A 21,086-nucleotide genomic window follows, 5' to 3' on the forward strand; every position below is an offset into this window, starting at 1 on the left:
CAAAGCCAGCACTGCTCCCGGCCTCCCTGTCCCCGCTGCCTTCCCTTGGAGGGCCGAGACCCGGGGGGGGGGGGGGGCACCAGCGCCTCCTCGGGCTGGGGGACGCCTCCTCTGCCCTCAGCACTGCCCCCTTAGGCCCTGAGCGCCTCTCCCCCCAACCCAGTTATGTATGTGCAGAGGGTACGGGTGTGTGGGCTGGAGGGTGCCTGGGGGTGGGGTGTGCAGAGGTGGTGTATGCAGAGCGTGGGGATATAGGGGTGGCGTGTGCAGGGTTGGGGTGTGAACAGTGTTGGGGCTGCAGAGTCTGGGATGGATGGGGCGGTGTACGGTGCTGGGGGTGCAGGGAGTGGGTGTGCAGGGGTCGGGGGCTGCAGGGGTCGGGGTGCAAGTGCTTCATGCGGCAGCGCAGGGCACATGACTCGGGCCCCAGCGGGAGAATGGCCAGGGGGAATGTGGGACCCTCTGAGCTCGGCCCCACGGCAAGGGCCCCTGCGTCTCTGCCCCTCACACTGGCCCCTCCAGGGACCAGGCCCAGACCTGCAGGAGCCCTACTGGGTCCAAATCTGTGAGCTGATCCGGGGGGGTCTTGGCCAGTCATCGCTGACATGCGCAGCCCCAGAGGAGGGACCCTAGAGGGCCTGCTGGCTGGGCTGACCTCTCCCCGTGCCTCAGGAGAGGCCCAAGATCCACCTTCAGGTCTGACCCCGGAGCCAAACCCTGTGAGAGAAGCAGCCAGAAAGGGCCACGCTCACGCCAGGCGGGCGGAGGCTGCCCAGAGGCTGCGGGGCCCAGGTGGAGCCGGACCACTGACCGGCCCGGCTCCTCAGGGCTTCCCAACTGCGCAGGGAGTTTGTGGGCGTGTGGGGGACCCCATCCAGGGACCCTGCTCAGGGGCTCGCTCTCGCCACGTCCACCTCTCAGACGTCTGTCCCCATGGCGGGCCCCACACCACCCTCCACCAGCAGCCCAGCCCAGGCCACTCCGGAGTCCAGGACCGGCTCCCAGGGTCCCAGCCAGGGGTGGGGCAGGCAGGGAGCAGCGGTGCACCAGAGGGGGCTGCTGGGCAGGGCCGGACAGCTCTGTCCACTGAGCAGGGTCTCCAAAGCAGGGCCAGGCCCCCAGGGAGGAGGGGGCCACAAGTCCGAGGGGATGCTTCTCCTCCCAGCCCCCGTTTTCTCTGCCTCCCAGCCAGGCTGCAGAGGCCAGGTGGGAGGTGGGAGGCGGGGAGGGTCGGGAGAGCCACACGTGCGCGACCCAGAGCTGGCCACTGTCTCCGCCTCCTCCGAGGGGTCGCGATGGGCACTGTGAGCCCTGGACAGATACGGGAGGCAGAGGGGTGCCCAGCAAGGCCAGAGGAACTGCGGGGTGTGAGGCGGTGGCTGGCAGGGGCGGTGGCTCCGGCCCCGCTGCCCACAGGGACTGTCCTGCCCAGAGGCCCCTGTGCACCGGGCAGGGCCTTGAGGCGCCAGGAGGAGCTGTGGGAGGACTGCGCTCAGGAGCCCCCTTCTCAGGCCTGTGTCGAGCACGGCGCGGGGGGGGGGGGCCTTCCCACCAGCTGCGTAGGCAGAGGCTGGCACGGCCCCTCTGAGACGGGCCGGGCCTTCGGAGGGCGGGTGCCCCCTCCATGTCCCACTCCTCCCCTCACCATCTTCCCTGCACCCTCCCCTCCTCCCTCTCTTTGCGCCCCTCCCCCGCACCCTGCTGCTCCCAACACCCACCTCCTCACCACACCCCACCTGCACCCCGCTCCCCCCCACGCCCCTGAACCGTCCTCGCCATGTTCCCTGCAACCCTCCTCCCCTCAGCCCACCTCCCTGCACCTCCTCCCCCCACACCCTTCCCTGCACCCCTCCCCTGGACCCTGCTCCTCTCAGCTCCCCTCTCCTCCTCATCGCACCCCACCTGCCCCCCACTCTTGCCCCTGGCCCGGCCTGCTCTGTCTCCACGAAGGCGTGTGTGTGGGTCGAGCTCTGATGGGGCGGGGGGGCGCCCCTGGGAGACAGACGCTCAGTTCTTTTTCTGTATTTTTTTTTTTTTTTGCTTTTTGGATCATACCTGCCCAGCAATGCATAGGGGTTACTCCTGGCTCATGCACTCAGGAATTACCCCTGGCGGTGCTCAAGGGACCATATGGGATGCCGGGAATCGAACCCGGGTCGGCTGCGTGCAAGGCAAATGCCCTACCCGCTGTGCTATTGCTCCAGCCCCCAGACGCTCAGTTCCGAGCCTGTTACCGGGCGAGGGCTGCAGGCAGAGAAAGGGGGGCCTCCCAGCGGGGCCCCTCCTGCCACCTGCCCTTGGTGCCCCAGATCCTGCTCAAGGCCTCGGGCACGAGCACGGGAAGGCGGACCCGGTGGGCAGGAGCCGCCCTGGACCTGCCTTCCTGGCGGCTCCCACGGAGGCCTCCTGGGGAGCCCTTGGCTCACGTTTGCCCAGTCTTTGCCCTGCACCTGCCTGAGGAATCAATAAACTTTGAAGAAACGCCCGAGGCCCAGGTGGTCCCGAGCCTGCGGCGCTGGGCTGGGCCAGGCTCGGGCTGCGGTGCCTGACGCTTCCCGGCTGTCTCTGGAGAAGCCCCCGGGTGTGCCCCTGCTCACCGCCCCTTCCTCTGCGAGTCCCCCTGCCCGAGCTGGAGCCCGCGTGTGGGGGGCAGGGCTGCAGTGTGAGTGTGAGTCAGGGACGATGTGCCGGTGCCTTCCTGTCTCCCTCGGGCACTGTGCAGCCTCCTGACTGGACCTGCCCCTCCCGGCCGCTGTCACAGCAGTCGGCACAGATGACTCAGACCCTGTTCATGGTCCAGGGCGCCCTTTGCTGCTACAGATGCTGGGACCGGGGTGCAACTGGGCCAGGCCCAGGGCTGCCCCCTAAGCAAGCGTGGGAGGGCGGCCGCCACCCCTCCAGACAAACCCAAGTTTTCTCACCGACCCTTCGAGTCGGACTCTGTCTTTAGGGTGTGGTCCAGGCCAGTCGTCCTCCTGTTCCCCGAGAGTTGGGGTCCGGAAGGGGCACCCCCAGGAGTCCAGACTCTGCCTGCATGCCTGCTGACCCTCCAGAGAGCCTCCGGTGGGCCACGGGCCATGGCCCTGTGCTCTACTGCCCCAGTGGAGTCCCAGCTGTGTGACTGTGGAGGAGGTGATGGACCCCAGGGCCAGGCCTCAGTGTGCATGGGGCAGCTGGCCAGGCCCAGGCACTGAGGGGGGCAGCTCCCGGGCCGGGCACGCTCAGGCTTCCTGGCGGGAGGCTGCGGGTGGCAGTGGCAGAGGGCCTGGAAGCTTCTCCAGCACTGTCTGGGCCGAGCCCACCGTGGGGGCCTGAGCCCAAGACCCCCCACAGCTCAAGGTGGGCTCCCTGGGGGCACGGGGGGGCTAACCTGGGGTCGAGGCACAGGGGGTGCTGCCCCCTGCCCCCTTGAGGCCCCTGAGCTCGGCTGGGACCTCTCCCTCCAGTGCTGCGGTGGCCCCCGCCAGCCCTCCCTGCAGGACCTGCCCCTCTGCTTGGCATGTGTCTCGCCCACAGATGAGTTTATTCTTGCCTATTCTTGGCGCTTTCCTCCAGCTTTCATGAATTTTTCATGCCGCACCGAATTAGTCTCTGTCCTCATTAGCCGGCCCACCTCCGACCCAGATTCTGTCAAGGTTGCGCCGTCCGGGTGCTGCCACCCCCTGCTCACCCTGGTCCTGCCTCGTGCTCGCTCTCGTGGGGGCGGTGCCTGCTGGGAGCAGCGTGGGTGACAGAGTGCAGGACCCTGGGGGAGGGGGTCGGGGGAGTCTGAGGGCGGAGGCGCCCAAGCCCCCTCCCATGGCAGAGCCTCAGAGGCACCTTGCGGACACGGCCTCTACTGAAGTGCGCCCGCCCCCGAGAGGACACGAACAGGTGTCAGCTCCCATGTGGGCACCGTGGGGCACAGGGAGAAGCCGCGTGGGGTCCTGGGGTGGACGCCTGACTGGGAGCTTAGCCCTGCCCCCGGCTCAGCCCCTGGGTCGAATCTGGGGGTCTCCGCTCCTCGGCCAGAGGGCTCTTCGGGGCAGGCAGGCAGCCCCTGCTGTTGCTGGGGACGGGCGGAGGAGCTGCCCGGCAGGGGACCGGTGTCCTGCTGGGGAGACTGGGCAGTCAGACGGTGGGCCTGGAGGTGGACAGCTCTGTCTGTGCTCCCGGGGCCCTGAGCTCTGGCCGGGGGACCCAGGTTCCAGCCCCACCCTGGGGTGTGCTCTGGCTCCTGCCCCGCACCCAGAGGAGAGAAGGGGCCCCGGCACTCGTCCTCGGGGCCTGCAAGTGAGGAGTGACGCCGAGCCGTTTGTGGAGTAAATATTTCAGTTGACTCATGTTTCAGACAGGAAACAGCCTAATTAAATCCGCCAGTTTGCGTGGAGAAGCTGCCAGGGATTCTCAGGGCTCCGCTGCTCTGCTTTGCCTTGCCTTGCTTGAGGTGGCCTTGAGCCTCCCGTTTCCCGCCTTCGGTGCAGCCGCAGGCCGCTCCCAGGGAAGGCTAAGACAAGGGGCACGGCAGGGCCCAGGTGGCGCTGGGCCCACGCAGCGAGCCCCGATGCGTGAGCACACCTGGGACGGGGCTGCTGACGGAGCATCTGCCTGGCCCTCAGAGCCAGCCCGTGGCTCACCGTCTGCTGAGCAGGGCTGGCAGCCTGCAGTGGCCGTGGCTCAGCCCCGTGCCTGTCCCACCGGGACACAGGCCCCAAGTGCTGCAGAGCCGTGCTGTGCCTGCCCCTGCAGATCCCACACCCGCCCATGGCTGTGGACACTCTGGACTCCAGGACCGATGCGGTTCCTGGTGGTGCTGGGAGGAGACCCACAGGGGAAGGAGCCGGGCCCCCGGGAGGGGCGTCCCGTGGGCGCTGAGCTCTGGCTGCTGAGACCACCAGCCCCCTCATCGTTATCTGGTGGTTCTCTGCGTCATTGGTGGGCAGCTCCCCGGGGACAGACCCCTTCCAGTGTGGTGCCGTGAACATGGCTTCCGGGTGAAGGCTGGAAGAGCCAGCCCAGGCCTGGTGGGGAGGCTGGGGTCCATACCAACCCCACCAAGGTGCAGGATCGGGGGTGGGGGCATTGCAGCCTCTGCTTGGGCTCAGAGGCAGGCGTGGGGGGTGCGGCCTCTGCCCAGTTCAGGGGCAATGGTGGGGTGCGGGGGGGTGTGTGTTCTCTGCTTTGATTCAGAGGTAGGGGTGGGGGTGCGGTAGACTCTGCCTGGGTCCAGGGACAGGGCCGGGTGCAGCCGCTCCTCAGGCTTGGCAGGGGAGATGTGGCCCTGCATCTTCTGCCCCCAAGCACAGCGGGGGCGGGGTGGGGGTAGGACAAGCCCCACCCAGCCCCAGGGGGCCTGCCAGCTGGAGCCTCCCCGGAGATGCCGCCTGGCTCAGCCCTGCTGGGCGCAGCTCTGAGGAGGTTCAAAGTCCTTGTCCCTTCCCAGCACTTGGGCCTTGCTGTTGCGCCCAGAACTAATCTGTGTCACCAGAGTGAGCCCGAGACTATCGGGACAGCAGCAGGGAGTGTGCACTTACTCATTTGCTCTGGCTGCCACTCAGAGAAGGTTGATTTCTGAGTGACACTGAGCAAATATTGTTTTCTGGAAAAGGGGGTGTCAGGCCGTATCAGTTTGGGAATGTTTTCCAATCAGACGTTCTTAATACTAATGTTCCATTATTAATTACTGTTGTTATTATTGGTTTTGGAGCCACGCCCAGCGGTGCCCAGGGCTTACTCCTGGCTCTGTGCTCGAGGGAATGCAGTGCCAGGGATTGACCAGCGTTGGCCACAAACAAGGCAGGTGCTCCCCACCCACACGATCTCTCCTGCCCTCATGCCATTACTAACGTTTCCTTGGTAGGCTTCTGGGGCCATCCTGCCTGAGCCCCAAGCCTCCGGTTGTGAGCCCTGACAGGTGCCCGGCCTCCGTCTCCAGCCCACTGGGGAGAGGGGATGTGCTTCTGCCAAAGGCCCCTTGAATTCGGGTTCCCCCAGTCTGCCTACTTTGCCCCCACCCGCCAAGCCAAACGGAAGTCACATCTCAGCTGCCCTCCTGAGGAAGTCAGGGCATGCTCCCAGTCAGCTGACCTCAGTACTGTGGGCTGTGCTGGGGCATGCACTCTGTTGAGGGTGCATAGGCTCTGTGACATGGGCTCTGTGACGTGTATGATGCGAGCGTGTCAGACCTCCCTCGGGCTCAGCCCATCCTGGGATTGCTTTCGTGACTCTGAGCTGCCAAGTCGGCTTCCGCCCCATCAGGGTCCGCCCCGCCCACTGCAAGCATATGCCCCGCCTCCATCAGGGTTCGCCCCGCCCAGTGTGAGCATATGCCCCGCCCCATCAGGGTCCGCCCCGCCCAGTGATCATTTGCCCCGCCCCATCAGGGTCCGCCCCGCCCAGTGATCATTTGCCCCGCCCCATCAGGGTTCGCCCCGCCCAGTGCGAGTGGGGGGGGAGGGGATTTGGGGGGCGTGGGCCTGTCCTCTATTCCTCGGATGTGAGAGGCATATAAAAGTAACCTGAGGTGCCTTTGCAAGTTATTAAGGGACTTTCCAAAGTGTGCCATTTTCAACTTTTGGTCAAATTCGTTTTATCCCTTCAAAACACTTTTTTTGCAAGAGTTTTTCTGCCTTTTCTAAGTATTCTTTGCTCATTCCAAAGCCTAAAAATATCCACATATGTTCTAGGAGCCTTTGGCTTGAGCTTTTGTTGGGGTCTGGCCTGCTCCCGGCGAGGCTGGGCGCCCTGTGTGAAGATACAGGTCTGTTTGATCCTATGCCACTATTCCATACTGGCTCTGGTCGCCCAGGACCTGCGTTTCCTGTTGGACTGGCACCCCGTGGATGCTGGTGAGCAGACAGGGCACTGTCTCCGCTCCAGCTGCCAGCGAGACTGTGCGCTCTAGTGAGGTCACTAAAGCTGGATGTGAAACCAGCCCCCAGACAAGGGGCGAGGTGCACCCTGCCTCACTGGGGTCCTGCCAACCCACAGCTGCCTTCACTCCACCTGTGCTGGGGTTTGGGGGTTTCCTTGCCTAAGTGGTTACATCTTCTGTTACTTTTGTTCCTAAGTATTTGACTTTTGTTTTTGTTAGTGAAACAATGTAAGTCTCATTTTGCAGAGCCAGACACTTAGAGACACAGTGGCCCTTTGAAGCCTGCTCTCAACCCACCTTCTGAACTCACTGGCAGCCAAAGTTTCTGCAGCTCCTTAGAAGCCCCTGGGTAGCTGACCTGGGCCCAGAGAGAAAAGGCGGCTGTGCTTCTCCCCTTCCGGTCCACACAGCCTAGTTCCCCAGGTCCTTACATTGCACAGGTCAGCCTGGAAGGTGAGAGGGGACACCTTGCCTGTCGTGAGACAGCCTGTCAGCTCCTGTAACACATGGACATCCTTTGTGATGTGTCTGGTGAACTTTGAGAGTGTTCCCTTCACGTGTGTGTGTGTGGGGGGGCTTTACTAAAAGGGGATGTTGAATTCTGTCCTGTGTCTTCCCTGGTCCCCTCCGGCCGGCCGAGCACTCCCTCCCTCACCTGCCGACGTGACAGATCACAGTACTGTGTTGTTAATCCGTCTTGTGTCCTTTGGTCAGAGCCCAGATAGACATGACACGTCACTGCTTTTACAGCCTGATTGCCCAGGACTTCTCTCTGATAGACACCAGGGATATCAGATCCTACATATCTGTTCGTATATCATGTCTTTATCTAATGTTGGTATCAGGGCAAAAGACAGTGTGATAACATGCTTTGGGAAATGTTCCAGATGTCTGGAAGAGCAAGTGAAGAACTAGCCTGACTTTTCACTCCCCGTGGGCTGTGCAGTGTGCTCTGTGGGAAGGAGTGGCCTGATGGAGCCACTGTCCGGAGAACTACACGGCCACTCAGGCCACTTCTTCCTGTGAGACCTCAACCGGGTCTGCCCTTGACTTCCAGGAGTGCGCCGTTCCCCTCATTGTGGGTTCTGTGGCCTGAAGTGGTGCTCTTGTCTCAGTGCTGATGTCTCTTCCTCATGGCCCTTTATCAGTCTTGCTACTGGATTAAGGACCATAGTGAATGGGCCAGAGAGTCTAACAGGGCGCTTGTCTTGTATGTGGCTGACCTGGGTTTGATTCCAGCATCCAATATGGTCCCTGAGCCCCACCAGGGGTAATCCCGGAGTGCAGAGCCAGGAAGAGTTCTGTACACCACTGGGTGTGCTCAAGAACCAAAATTAAAAGAAAGAGGGAGAGAGAAAGACAGGGGAGGAAGAAAGAATAGAATAAGGTGCTTCCCACAGGCACTGGAGGCAGCTCAGCTCACAGGAGGACACAGAGCGGAGGGTATCACAGGAAGTAAAGCCCTGGGGACCATCAGTGCTCCACAGTGAGAAGCGCCGTCAGTGCTTCAGAGGTACGGATGCTGGGCGTTTAGGAAGGAGCCCCGCCCCCAGCACCCGGAGGGCTGAGTGGGGCAGGAGGCCAAGCAGGGCTGAGTGTGACCCAACAGAACTCCTCTCGGCTTGCTGGGGACATGGGCAGGGCCATACCTGCGGGGGTGCTCCATGCATGCCCCCGGCTCCCACGCGATCAGTGGGGAGTGTGTGGACACAGTAGTGGACGTGGTGTCGCCCGGCCCCTGTCTGTCCTGTGGCTCCAGTGTCAGTCTCTGCTCTGCACAGCACCAACCCTTTAGCCCGCGGTGTTGGGCAGCGTCCACCAGCTAAGGCGTCAGTGAGCATGTGCAGGAGAAAGCGAGTAACTGATGGGCAGAGGGTTGCACAGCTGGGGATGCGGGAGATGGATGGATGGATGGATGACAGGTGGGAGCATGGCGGGATGGATGGATGAAGGACTGATGGGTGGGGTAAGGACTGGTGATGGTGGGGGCCGGGCAGGATGGGCGGAAGGGCAGGTGCTGGCGGAAGGACTGATGATGGGGAGGACAGAGCAGGTGATGGAGGGGGAAGGGCAGGTGATGGATAGACAAAGGGGGGTGGATGGTGTTTCAGCCTACAAGTTCTTCTTGGACTTGAGCCAGCCTTGGCTCTATCCAGCCCAGTACCTCTGACCATGTGAAGTTCGTAGCTTTGCCATCATGAAGCCTGGGCCTTCTTACCTACGGAACTGAGGCTCGGGGATGGCAGAACCACGGTCGTGAGACAGTGCCCCCAGGGTGCCTGTTGGGACAGCAGCCACACCACCCCTTCTCCAGATGAATTTGGGGTCACGGAATAACTGCCCGTTAACTCCTGTCCTCAGAGCTGCAGGTGCCAGGCTCCAGCCCTTCAGGGCTGAGCTGGGTTTATTTCCTACACAACCAGCCCTACTTCCTGCCAGCAGTGAACTGAGTTTCCATGTGATGCAGCGAGGCCAGCCCCGGGGGGGGGGGGGGGGCAGGCACTCCGGAGCCTGATGGTAAGGCACAGGTGGAGGCACCACCGCAGGCATGGGCTGAGCTCGTCTATGGTGACACGGTTACCCTGGAGACAGAGTGAAGATTCGTGGTCCCAGCCAGAGCCACTGATGGCCACGGAGGATGAGCTGGCTGAACAGCAAGTGGGTCTGCTGTGGGCAGCTTTCCCCGTAAAACCCTACTGTGAGCGGGCAGGATGGCTGAAGGGGCAAAGCGAGTGGGTGGGAGGTGGCACTTGGGAGACCCTGCTCTCCTGTTCCACAAGCGTTTCCACTGGAGAAGGGCTTGTGAGCGGCGTGGAGGTGACTGCTAGGAGCCCCGTGTGAACCGCTTGGCTTTTATGCGAGATGTTGACGTCATCACCTGGTGACCGTTGGGAAACACACAGCTTGTGCAAGCCCATGGTGGATGTTCTGAGGCGGGGACCGTGGGAGGAGATTCATGGCAGGCTGTGGACTTTCCCCCGAGTCAGTGCTCACTGGGCAGGGCACACTCCTGCCTGGCAGGGAGGTCGCTCATGCTGCCCACGCATGCCCAGGGTGGGATCCAGATGGAGACTGAACCAGGCCAGGGTGGGAACACAGGACAGCATTCCCAAGGTTCAGGGTGGTGAGGAAGCTCCCATGTATGCATACGTCGGTGAGCGAAAACCGTGTTGGTCAGGATGTGAATGTGAGAGGGGAGGTCACGGCAGTTCCTAGGAAGCTGGTTGGAGGTTTGAGCCCTGCACTGGGCACCTTGGGGTCTCTGTGGCTGGGTGGCCGTGCAGCAGTTGCTTCCCACCCTCCCTGGGGGTTGTGGGCTGCCTCACGGGATCTCCTGTGGAGGGTCTGGAGCAGGGTCACGCCCACGGCCTCCAGCCAACTGTCTCTTTGCAGGACGCGGTCCATAGAGCACACGGGGGACTCTTGGAACATAAAGAGGCCCTCTGGCCACAGCATCAATGGCTGGGGCACTAACTCATGGGCCGAAGAACATTCTGCAAGTAGGGTCTCTGGGAGTGACCCCATATGCTGCACGGTCCCCCCCCCCCACACACACCTGGGGGGCCCAAAGAGCAAGCCAGCAAATACTGCTCCAATAAAAGGGAAAGCAGGGCAGGAAGTGCTCCCAGGGGTTCCCAGGCTCCCGGTTCCCCACACCGAGGCGATGCCTGGTGCCAGCCTACACCTCGGGCCTTGGCTCTTCCTGATCCCCGCCCCCCTTCCCTTCTGTTTCTCTGTGGTGCTCACAGGGGCACGCCGCTAGCTGTCACACATCCAGCAGGTAGTAGCACCTCGGGGAAGAAGCACTGGGTGCAAGTGGTGGATGCACTGGGGCGACAGCTCCAGACTTTGCCACTGAGCCCTGCCCCCCCCCCCCCCCCCGCAGGGCATTTTACGGATCTGAAGGCTGGCGCGGCCGGCCCGGGGCGGGGGCAGGGCCTGGGCGGCACCTGGCCCGCAGGAAGGTGACAGCGGAGATGCGATGCCCCGGCCCGCCCAAGGCCCAGCGCGCGGCGTGGCCGGAGGCGCGGGTGCGATGCGGGTCCGGGGTTCTCCCAGGGGGCGTCTGGCCCGCGGCGCTCCCGGCTGCGCAGCGTCACAGGCAGACGGGCCGCGTGGCCTTCCAACGGCCAGGCGTCTGTCCACCTGTCCACCTGTCCACCTGTGCGGTGCTGCCTCACGCAGGGCTTGGACCCGGCCCCTTGAGTCCTGGCTCTGCTCCCGGCCCTGCCCCGCTCCACTCCCACCTCCGCAGCCAGGGTTCGAACCGGGCCGTGCAGAAGAGCCGGGTCACGGCGGGGCCCCAGGGAGAGGGGCAGCCCGGGAAAAGCCTGTGGCTCCTTTAAGGGGCGCCTGCGGGGCCGCCGGTGACGTCACGGGCGCGCGCGGGCGGAGTCGGCGAGTCGCTCTCCGGGCGGGGCCGGAGCGGACCCGGGAGCCCGAGAGGCCGGCTGGCTCCGCCCACCGCCCGCGCAGGCGCACAGGCCCCGCCTCGCTGGGCGCCCGCGGCCTCCGGGCCGGGCCCGCCGCGCAGGCCCCGCCCCCCGGGCCGCTCGGCCCCGCCCCGCCGGCAGGCGAGCCGCTAGACGGGGGCTGCGGGGGCGGGGCCCGTGGGGGGCGGGGCCGGGGCGGGGCCTCGGGGCGGGCGCTCCCCGGGCTGGCCCGCGTCGGGGGCGGGGCGCGGGCGGGGCGGGGCCGCGGCGGGCCGGCCAATCGGCGGCCGCCGGCCCGGGGGCGGGGCACGGGCGGGGCGGGGCCGCGGCGGGCCGGCCAATCGGCGGCCGCCGGCCGGGGGCGGGGCGCGGGCGGGGCGGGGCCTCGGGCGGGCGCGCTCCCGGCGGGGCGGGGCGCGGGCGGGGCGCGGCGGGCGGGGCGGCGGGGCGGGCGCTCTCCCGGGCGGGGCGTGCGGGCTCGGCGGCTGCGGGAACTTTCCGGCGCTCCTAATGGCTGCGCGCGGGCCGCGGTGAGGCGCGGGCGGCCGGCGGCGGCGGCGGCGGCGGCGGCGGCGAGGCGAGAGCGAGGAGCGCGGAGCGCGCGCGGCCGGAGCCCCGGCCAGGCCCGGCCCGACCGCGGCCCGCGATGCGCCCCGGGGCCGCCCCCCGGCGCCGCTGACGCGCGGCCGCGCACTCCGGCCCGATGGCGGGGAAGGGGAAGGCGGCGCCCGCGGGCCCCGCGCTGCTGCTGGTCACGGCCAACGTGGGCTCGCTGTTCGACGACGTAAGTGCCGCCCGGCCGCCAACTTCGGGCGCGCGCGGCCCCGCGCGGCTCCGGGCTCCGCGCAGGCCACGGCGGCGGCGGCGGGGGCGGCTCGGCTCGGCTCGGCCCGACCCCCGTGGCCCCCGGCCCGGGCGCGGCGGGCGGCGGCGCGCGGGGCCCGCCCGCCCCCACGGTGCGCGCGCGCGCCCCGGCCCCTTTGTTCCGCGCGCCCGCCCGGCCCCCGGCCCCGGCCCCGGCCCGGGGAGGAGCCTCTCCCGGGCCCCGTCCGTGCGGGGCGCGGCGCGGCGGGGCGGGGCGCCCGCTCCTGGGGGCTCCGGGCTCCGGGTCCGAGCGGCGCGGGGCTGCGGGGCACGGCCGGACCGGCCCGGGCTGGCGCGCGCGGCCGAGTGCGTGCGTGCGTGCGTGCGCCCCGGACGGCGGCCCCCAGTGGGCACTGCTGCTCCGGGGCTTCGCGCCCCCCATCCCGGGCAGGGCACCGGGTGGGCTGCGCGGAGCGGCCCTCTCCGAGAAGGGGCGCGCCGAGGTCCCGGGACTGTGGCCTCCAGGGTCTCCTGGGGCCCCGGGTCTCTGTTCTCCGCTCCCCGCTCTCCGCAGACTCTGCCTCTCGGGAGATCCGAGGGACCCTGGGTGGTCGTGCGTGGCTGCCACCTCTCACCTCTGCCCTAGGCAGGCGCCCAGGGAGGAGGAGGTGATGGCGCATCGGGAACGCTCCACGCAGGGCGCCAGTGCCTGCTTAGGGGCACTCCTGAGACCTGGCCGGGGCTGGTCCTGCTGCCCCCAGGACTCACCTGAGGCAGGGGCGGGGCTGGCTGGCTCCCTCCGCTCCCCTCTCCCCCCCACCCCCCAGTCTTCCTGCTGCCAGTGGGCCAGGGCCTTCAGGCCCCCCAACACGCCCCTCTCCACCCGTGTCCCTGCACCTCCTGAGTCTCCGTGCTCCCCTGAGCACTGTCCACAGGGAGCCCGTACTCTGTCCCCACCTCCACCCTTTTCAGGCCCGTGCAGGGTCCAAGGAGGCTCGGTGCGGGCCCCCCGGGTTTCCCTTCTCATTTGGGGGCGTCGCCAGGCCAGCCCAAGCCCACCCAGGGTGAGGGCCTTCTCTGACATTCAGCACCTGCAGAATTTGCCGGCTGTTAGCAGTTGGCTCCCCTTGCCCCGGGACCCCCAACTCACCTGCAGTGTCTCCCGCCCCCGGGACCCCGGCGCTGCTTCCTGTCCCTGGGACTTTGCCCCATTTGGATGCTGTTGTGAAGTTTCCTCTGGCCTCTTGCGTCCCTCATGTGCCCCTCGCGGGCTGCATCATTGTGTTGTTCCCCGACCCCCACCCCCCAACTCTGGTTGCTGTGGGATCCTGAGCAGAGCCCGGTCAGCAGTCCTGGGAGGTGTCATGTCTGTGTGCATGGGTGTGTGCACTGTGTGTGGCGTGCGTGTGTAGACATTTGGGATTGGATATGTGCATTGGGTATGTGCACATGTGTGTACGTGTGCGTATCCATATGCACATGTGTCCTCAGTCTGCGTGTGTATGTATGTACACAGGTGTGCACGGCGCCCAGGGCCGGGCCTGAGTGAGGTGCCCCTCCGGGTGCTCTGTGGGGGTCCTGTGCCCGATTTCAGGACTCTGCCGCTGTCCCTGTGTGGGTCCTGTCGGGGGCTGCCCCTCGTAGAGGTGCTGCGTCAGGCTCGCTCGGGCTGCCCAGCCTCTGCCCTGCCGCTGCCTCCTGGGGGCTCCTGGGGCTCTGCTTTAGGGTGCAGGCCCTTTGGTTCGGGTGAAATGCTCTCGTGTGAGTCCGGGGGCCCAGGACCGGCGGTTCTTCACAGGGACTCACGACAGCACCAGGAGAAGGGAGCCCGGCCCAGCCAGTGCTGCTCTGATACCGGCAAGGGGCCTGGGGTTTGGGGGGCCCAAGTGGACCCGCCCCATCAGCCTGTCTTCACTCCACTCTGCGCTGCTGAGCCCCCGTCTCTGGAGGAGGCCCCGTGTGGGTCCCTGGGTGGACACTGCTCCTCTCCTGCCCTCTGCTGTGGCTGCAGTGGTGGGCTCTGGGCCCTCTGGCGGCTGCCTCAGTGGGGGTGCTTCCTGCCCAGGCTGCCTCCACCCCGGGGTCCTCTCGAGTGGGCCGCCCACCCCTTTGGGGCTCAGTAGGTTCTGGATGTCCAGACCACATCTGTGCTGACCCTGGGCCCTGGGACAGGCGAGCTCACACACTTGCAGCATCGGCCACGGTGACCCCACCCCTGCCCGTGTCCAGCCAGGGATATGGGGCCTGTGGGGTTCCTGCCCTCACTGGCCTGGGCAGTCCGGACTGCTTTCAGCTCTGTCTGGGGGAGAGCCGGGAGCTCACCTTGGCGGGGCAGGGCAGGACGTGGAGAGGCAGGGCCCTGGCTGTGGGCCCTGGGCTGGAGGACCCTTGGCCAGCCCTGGGAGCACGCACAGAGCCCTCCCGCCCAGTTCTGACTCTCCAGGCTGCTGCAGAGCCTGGAGTGGGTGTCGAGCACCTCGGCCGAGAGTCCGGGAGCCTCTGTGGTCTGGCGCTGTCACTGCTGTTCCCTTCCCGGGACACCGTCCCGAGGCTCGCGCTCTCCCCCTGAGGTTGGGCTCTTGGGCGCTCCTGGGCTGCAACATTGTGCTGTCCCGTTCCCCTCCCGCCCCCTCCCCATCACATGGGGCAGCCTTGACCTCTCTGGCTGCCCTCCCCTCAGCAGCCCTGTCTCTCTAGTGCTCCTGAGCTCTGGGACGAGGCTGCCGGTGTGTCTGCTCCCGGAGCCTCCCCCACACGGTGCTCCCCTCGGCTGCCTCCCCTGCCATGGCTGCCCCCCAGGCTGTCCCCTGCGGCCGCCCTCTGTGCCTTCCTCGCCCGCCGTGGCCACCTTCCCCATGCCCTGTGCCTGCCCCACCTGGGCTGGGCGGGGCTGGACTGTTCCTGCTCTTGGATGTGGGGCCCAGCTGGCTTTCATCTTGGGATCCGGGGGTCTGCTCCGAGGGGTACAGATGACCTTGCCCCGGGCCAAGGGTGGCCAAGGGCCTGGTGTAAAGCCCTCCTGGGGTGCCCGAGTTCTTCGGCTCCCGCTCAGGAGACGCCCCGTGCATCACGTCTGTTCCGCCATCCCTGTCTCCGGCTGGGGTCTGCTTGGCCCATGAGGCGCGTGTCCTACTTGGGCGCTCCTTGGGACCATGAGTGGGGGTCCCTGTCCGCCTCTGCCCTGGCGCGGTGGACTGTGGGAGGCACCTGCGTGAACCAGCCCCCTGCGGGCCCACCTGAGTTGAGGGTGCCAGCGTGGCAGGGCGGGGCTCAGCTGCAGGGCTGGTTGCAGGCAGTGCTGGGGCTGGCCCGCCCTCCCCACAGAGGCCTTCCCAGCACACCCACGGGCATCAGGCCTGTGACCCAGCCTCCCTGGAGAGGCTAAAGTCGCTTCATTTGGGCCAGTGGGGCCGGGGTACCAGTCTCGGGAGCTGTGCCTGGTTCCAGTGGGGCCTCACCTCCACCTTCCCTCTCTGCTGCTCTTCCTGACCTCAGACTGGGAGCTGGTGGTGGTGGGAGTTCAGGGTGTGTGTGTACTGGGGCTGGCAGGTGTGTGTGTTGACCGGCAGGTGTGTGTGTGCCGGGACCGGCCGGTGTGTTGTAGTTGCTGGTGATGGTCGGCAACGGTGCTGCAGGAACCCTGGTGGTGGACAGTTTGGGGTCCCTGAGATGGGCGGTTGGGCCAGTGGGCCCTTGCCTGGGGCTTATTCCTTGCCTGCGTGACACCGGGTGCCTGTTCTTTCGGGGGGGCGTGGGGTTCTTCGACTCCGTCAGGCCAGCCAGGGCTGCCTCCCTTTCCCACATTATGTTCTCAGGGTGCAGGGGTGTCGTGAGGGGGGCAGGGTCTCTGACTGCAGGGGCGTATGAGTGGGATCGCTAGGTGCAGAGGTGTGGGCAAGAGGGCGGGGTCCCCAAGTGCAGGGAGGAGGGTAGGTGGGAGGTTGGGGGTCCTGGGTGTGCAGGGGTGTGGGAAGGAGAGTGTGGGCTCTGCGTGTGGGGTGTGGGAGGAGGGGGCTCTGAGTTCAGGGAGTAGGAAGGGAGAGCAGGGTCCCCAGGTGCAGGGAGAAGAGTGGGGTCCCTGGGTGCAGGGGTGTGGGGAGGAGGGCCGCGGTGGGTTTGTTCTTTCTCTGTGCTGGCCTGTTCGTCTCTGATGAGCACCTCCTGGGTGGGGCATCCTGCCCGCCCCCCCCCCCCATTGCTATAGCCCGTCTTCTCCGGGGACCTTCTCTGGCTGGCAGCCTTACCCTGTTGTCAGTCTGTGGCCGCAGGGGGTGGCCCCGACTCTTGGTGCCAGAGGGCAGCAGGAAACGGGGCATGTGGGGCTTTGATGTCAGGGAGAATTCTTTCAGGTGTGGGCCAGGGTGCAAGGAGGGTCCCCGGGACCAGCAGAGCTGTGCTGTCGGGTCCACCAGGCCTCCCCGCGCGGGGTGGGGCATGGACCTGCCTGACCCCCACACACAGGTGGGTCGAGGGGCACTCGGGCCCAGCCAAGGGGGGAAGTGGAGACCAGGCTGGCCCCTTGGGCTGCCCGGGCAGGGCACAGACGCTGTCTGCCAATGCCGTCCAGACTTCTGAGCCGCGGGTGCCTAGCCTGGCCCTCCTCCCCGTTCCTTGTGCTCTGAGTGGGCGCCGAGCCCTTCCCCAGCACGAGCCGTGGGTGCCTGACCCCTGTGTACTGGAAGGGGAAGAAAGTGACAGGGGCCGAGGGCCTGGATGCTGGACAGAGAGGGGCATCCCTGGGAGTGGTCTCAGGCAGGGGTGAGGACTGGAGGTGAGGGCTGGGGGGTCAGAGATGGGGTTCCGTATTGGGGGCCTTGGGGCTGGGGGGTTGGGTTTGGGGATCGGGGCAGTGAGGGGCGTCTGTTGGGCTCCGCATCCTCGTGTAATGGCCCCAGGCTGCCCGAAGCTCCTGGTTCAGGAGACGCCTGGGAACAGGCTGGCGGGGCCGGAGCAACAACACAGCGGGGAGGGCGTTTTCCCTGCAGGCGGCCGACCCGAGTTCAATCCCCGGCATCCCAGAGGGTCCCCCAGGTACCTCCAGGGGCAGTTCCTGAGTGCAGAGCCAGGAGAAGGCCTTGGGCATCGCCCCGTATGACCAGAAGAGCCAAGAAAGAATAAAATCAAAGGAGAGAAAGAAAACTCAGGCTGGTTTCTGGGGGAACGCGGGCGGTCTCCGCAGCCTCGCCGTGGTGAGTTTCCCGCAGTGACAGGCTTCCTGCTGGGCACCTTCCAGACGGACTGCAGCAGCCCCGCGCCTCTGGAGGGACACAGGGTGGACATGGGGCCCACACAGATGGGCAGAGGATGGACACGTGGAGGGCTCAGGAGATGGGGCCAGGGTGGAAACGGCTGGAAACAGGTCAGGCCGTGGTGGTCTGGATGGACGTGAATATGGGGAAGGCAGAGTGGACACAGGAGGACACGAAGACACAGGATGAACCGTGCTGGTCTGGGAAGTTGCGGTCTGCCAGGGTGGACATGGGGGAGGCCAGTAGACGGTCGGGCTGGAGTGCAAGCAGTGGGCAGGGCTGTGAGAAGCCCCTCTGCCCTTTGCCGGGGCAGCTGCCCCACCCCTGTGTGTCAGCCCCTTTGTCCTCCAGACTCTCCCCCACCAGTGACCAGTGAGTCGGCCCCCTGTCCCCCACACTGCCCAGACTGACCCCCCAGCACCGCCTCTGCCCATGGCTTTGCTCTCAGTGGCATGTGCAGGGCTGTGGCTCCCAGGAGCTCGAGGCCATCCGGGCAGCTGGGGCCTGGGAGACGACATCCGAGCTCGTCCACTGTCTGGGGGTCCCGCCGTGAGGCCTCCGGCTCCCCGAGGCTCAGACCAGCCTGCTGAGTGGGATGGAGTGTCCACATTTCCCACAGCCGAGGCTGGGAGAGCGTCCCCAGGGTTATAGGGCACGTCTGCCGTGGGGAGAGGCGTGTCCGACCCCTGGAGCACTCTCAGTGAGCAGACGTCGTGCGACGCTCCCGCAGGGACTCTGAAGTCCGGGTTCTCCCTCCCTCTGTGTCCCGGTGTCTGTCCCGGGTCTGGCACCCAGACGCCAGCCTGGCCTTCCCCTCCCGAGGAAGAGCCTCTCGCCCCCGTGTGCTGGCCGGAGCCTGCCGTGCTCGTGCCCGAGGGTCCCGGCTGGGCCGTCGCGGTGGGCACTCTTCTCCCAGCCGTTCTCCGGCGCCCTTGCTTGCTCAGACTCGGCTGCGAGTGCAGCTGTTTCTGGTGCTTCCTCGGCCCTGGCTCTGCGTGTCTGTCTGGAGCAGGACCGGGTGAGGAGCTTTGAGTCAGAGTGTGGGAGCCCCCAGGCCCTGTCACGCAAGCATCGGAGCCGCGGGGTCACCGCTCAGTGCTGGACGGGCCACGGGCGGCAGAGAGCCTTGGCTCAGAGCGTCCCGCCAGCCGGTCCAGGAGCCTGTCTGTCCGCTCTCCCAGCCTCTGCGATGACCACGTCCGGAGCTGTGGTTAAGTCTCGCGCCCCCCACGTCTCCTGCCTCGCCCCCCGGCTCACGTCCCGCACCTCGAGTCTCACGCGTGCAGGCATCCGCAGCTCCTGCCGGCACGGTCCCTGACACCGTGCTCTTGCCGACCCACTGCCCTGCCTCCTCTCGCAGCTGCAGGTTCCCGTTCGATCCCACGGGAGCCGTTTGTGAAGTTCCCACGACCGCCCCGCTTCAAGTAGGGGCTCCCGCCCGCCTCCTTCCAGCCCCGGCCCCGCCCTTCTGCCCTGGCTTCTGAGCTGAGGGTTTCTGTGGCTGTCACGTGGCCATCAGCACATTGGGCCAGGGCTGGGCTGAGCCTGGGCCGTGGCTGGCCTGAGGCCGGGCTGTGGCTGGCCGGTGGCCGGGTCCTGACCGGACCGTGGTCGGACGATGGCTGGAGCTCGGCTGGGCCGTGGCTGGCTCCTCTCCGCCCTCTCTCAGGCATGGCAGTGTCAGCGCCTTTCCCAGTTCCACGCCCTACAGTGGGGGCTCAGCGGTGGAGCTGAGCGCCACGTGGACCACACCACAGGGAGACCGCTGCAGTTCCAGCTGCAGGCGTGGCCATCTGTGTCCAGGGCTGCATGTGCTCCTGGGCCCCGCTGGCCCTTTTCTCCGCACTCAGCTTGGGGCAGGGCCAGCAGGCGCCCTCCTCAGGCCTGGCCTCCCTGCCCCCCTCCCCGTGCGATGCGGCAGGGGCCCCAGCTGGTGTGTTGGGCACACTCGGCGGCAGTGTCTTCCTGGGGTGCCAGCCGTGTCCCCGTCGGACACAGCTCATGAGCAGGAGAGAAGGGGGTCTCCAGCTCGTTGACCGGGACAGGGTGGCCTTGCTGCCTCCCGAGCCCTAACTGCTGTGGGCGGATGTGCCACCTCCAGCCTGGCCTTCTGGGAGCTGTGTGGGTTGTCTGAGATCCCTGGGCTTGCGTGGTCAAGGGGCCATGGTGACATGTGAGGTAGCAGGCCCGAGGTGTCCTCCTGCCCAGTGTCTCCGGGTCTCAGCAACAGCCTGCTCCTGCCCGGCGGCACTGGTGCACACCCCACAGCCCGGGACAGCTCTGCAGGCCCAGCTGAAGACCCACGTGCTTGGCGACGCCCACACCCCTGTCTCAGCCGCCTCTGCCACTGCGCCCGGCAGTGGCCTCCGCCTGCACCCCCGTGGCCCCCAGCTGTCTGTCATGGCATCACCAGGAAGGTTTGCCACGGAAGCTGGGACTCTGCGTGTTCCTGGGCACGTCCCCCGTGGCTGGTCCACTGCTGCTTCGGCTCAGCCAGACACACGCGTGTGCTGCATGTACGTCCCACGCTCCTCATGCCCTCATAGCACAGGCCTGTGTCCTGCACGCCCTCACACGCATGCTCATGTTCTGCATGCTCTCACACGCATGCTCACATGTGTGCCCACGCTCTGCATGCCCTCACAGGCACGCCCTCCCATACACACGCCCGCATCCCGCACTTGCTCTGGATCTGCACACGCGTGGACTCTGTTCTCCACTGTGCCTTGTGCTGGCCCATGCTCTGAGCCCTCCTGCGCTGCTGCTTGCAGGACGGTGGCGCGTGTCCTGCCAGACTGTTCTGAGCTGTGCCGTCGTGCAGTGGGGGACCGGGGCCAGCCTGGACGCCCTGCTGGGCAGTCCCGGCTTTCCTCTTGCGCATGGTGGGCCTGGGACTGGCATCTGGTGCCTGTGCCCTCCAGCTGGAAGGCCCTAGAGAGTTGCTCTCTGGGTGCTGGGCGGGGGCCACGCCAGCCGCTGTTCTGGGAGGAGCCTTCGTTTTGTGTCGTGGGCTGGGAAGAGCGGTGAGGGGTTGGCAGGGCACGTCAGCTGGGCCTGCACTTGTCCCTGCCCTGGACCACTGACCCCGCAGTATCCTCTGGGGCCGTTCCTGGGCTGCTGACCCCATTGTACCCCTGGCCTGGCTGACCTCTTGGGCCATTCCTAGGCCGCTGACCCTGTGATGCCCCTGTCCTGGCTACCTCTGGGATCATGCCTGGACCGCTGACCCTGTGGTTTGGGATTTGGCCTCTGGACACAGCATGGGAAGAGAATGGGGTGAGCCACGCTGACCCTCTGCCGTGGCTTTTTGTGTTTTTCTTGGGGCGTGTTCTTGGGTGCCCTCTGAAGGTGGCCTGAGAGCAGCCAGAAGTGGGAAGTGGGTGGGCCTGGGAGCGACTTGGAGCTCGTTGGGGATCTGGCCCCACGGGGCACCTGCTCTAGGCCTCTGCCGCACCCCCCGTATGACAGTCCTCCTGCCTGGCACTGGGTGGGTGCTCGGCCACTGCACCCCCGGCAAAGCCCTCGTGCTGAGCCATGTGCTCAGACTCACGGGCACAAGGGCACATGCACGCTGGAACACGTGAGCCCACCATGCACCCCGCCAGCCCTGCAGCCTGTCCTGTGCTGCCTGGGGCGTCTCCGCAGAGCTCAGTATCCTCACCTGGGCGTCATCCGGCCCCTGGGCATTAGGGAGCCTTTAGGGGTTCCAGGCTAGCGTCCACCCTTCCGTCCCACTCGAGCCAGTCC

At 66.4% G+C, this 21,086-nt stretch overlaps 2 protein-coding genes across 3 annotated transcripts in view; both read left to right on the top strand.

Annotated features, from left to right (window-relative positions):
- The window catches only part of LRRC27 (leucine rich repeat containing 27), a 40,016-nt gene extending 28,051 nt beyond the window's left edge, over window positions 1-11,965 (top strand). Inside the window, exons 10-11 of the mRNA XM_056106709.1 lie at window positions 10,740-10,884; window positions 11,822-11,965. Of these exons, the coding sequence (XP_055962684.1) occupies window positions 10,740-10,884; window positions 11,822-11,965 (289 nt within the window). The remainder of the gene's footprint in view (window positions 1-10,739; window positions 10,885-11,821) is intronic.
- INPP5A (inositol polyphosphate-5-phosphatase A) overlaps window positions 11,882-21,086 on the top strand; it is a 59,670-nt gene continuing 50,465 nt past the window's right edge. Inside the window, exon 1 of one of the 2 annotated variants that reach the window (XM_056106658.1) lies at window positions 11,882-12,070. In XM_056106658.1, the coding sequence (XP_055962633.1) occupies window positions 11,990-12,070 (81 nt within the window). In that variant the 5' untranslated portion in view covers window positions 11,882-11,989. The remainder of the gene's footprint in view (window positions 12,071-21,086) is intronic. The other variant, XM_056106659.1, reaches the window with a different exon arrangement.

This window comes from Sorex fumeus, unplaced genomic scaffold (assembly GCF_029834395.1).
Source record: "Sorex fumeus unplaced genomic scaffold, SorFum_2.1 ptg000142l, whole genome shotgun sequence".
NCBI lineage: Eukaryota > Metazoa > Chordata > Mammalia > Eulipotyphla > Soricidae > Sorex > Sorex fumeus.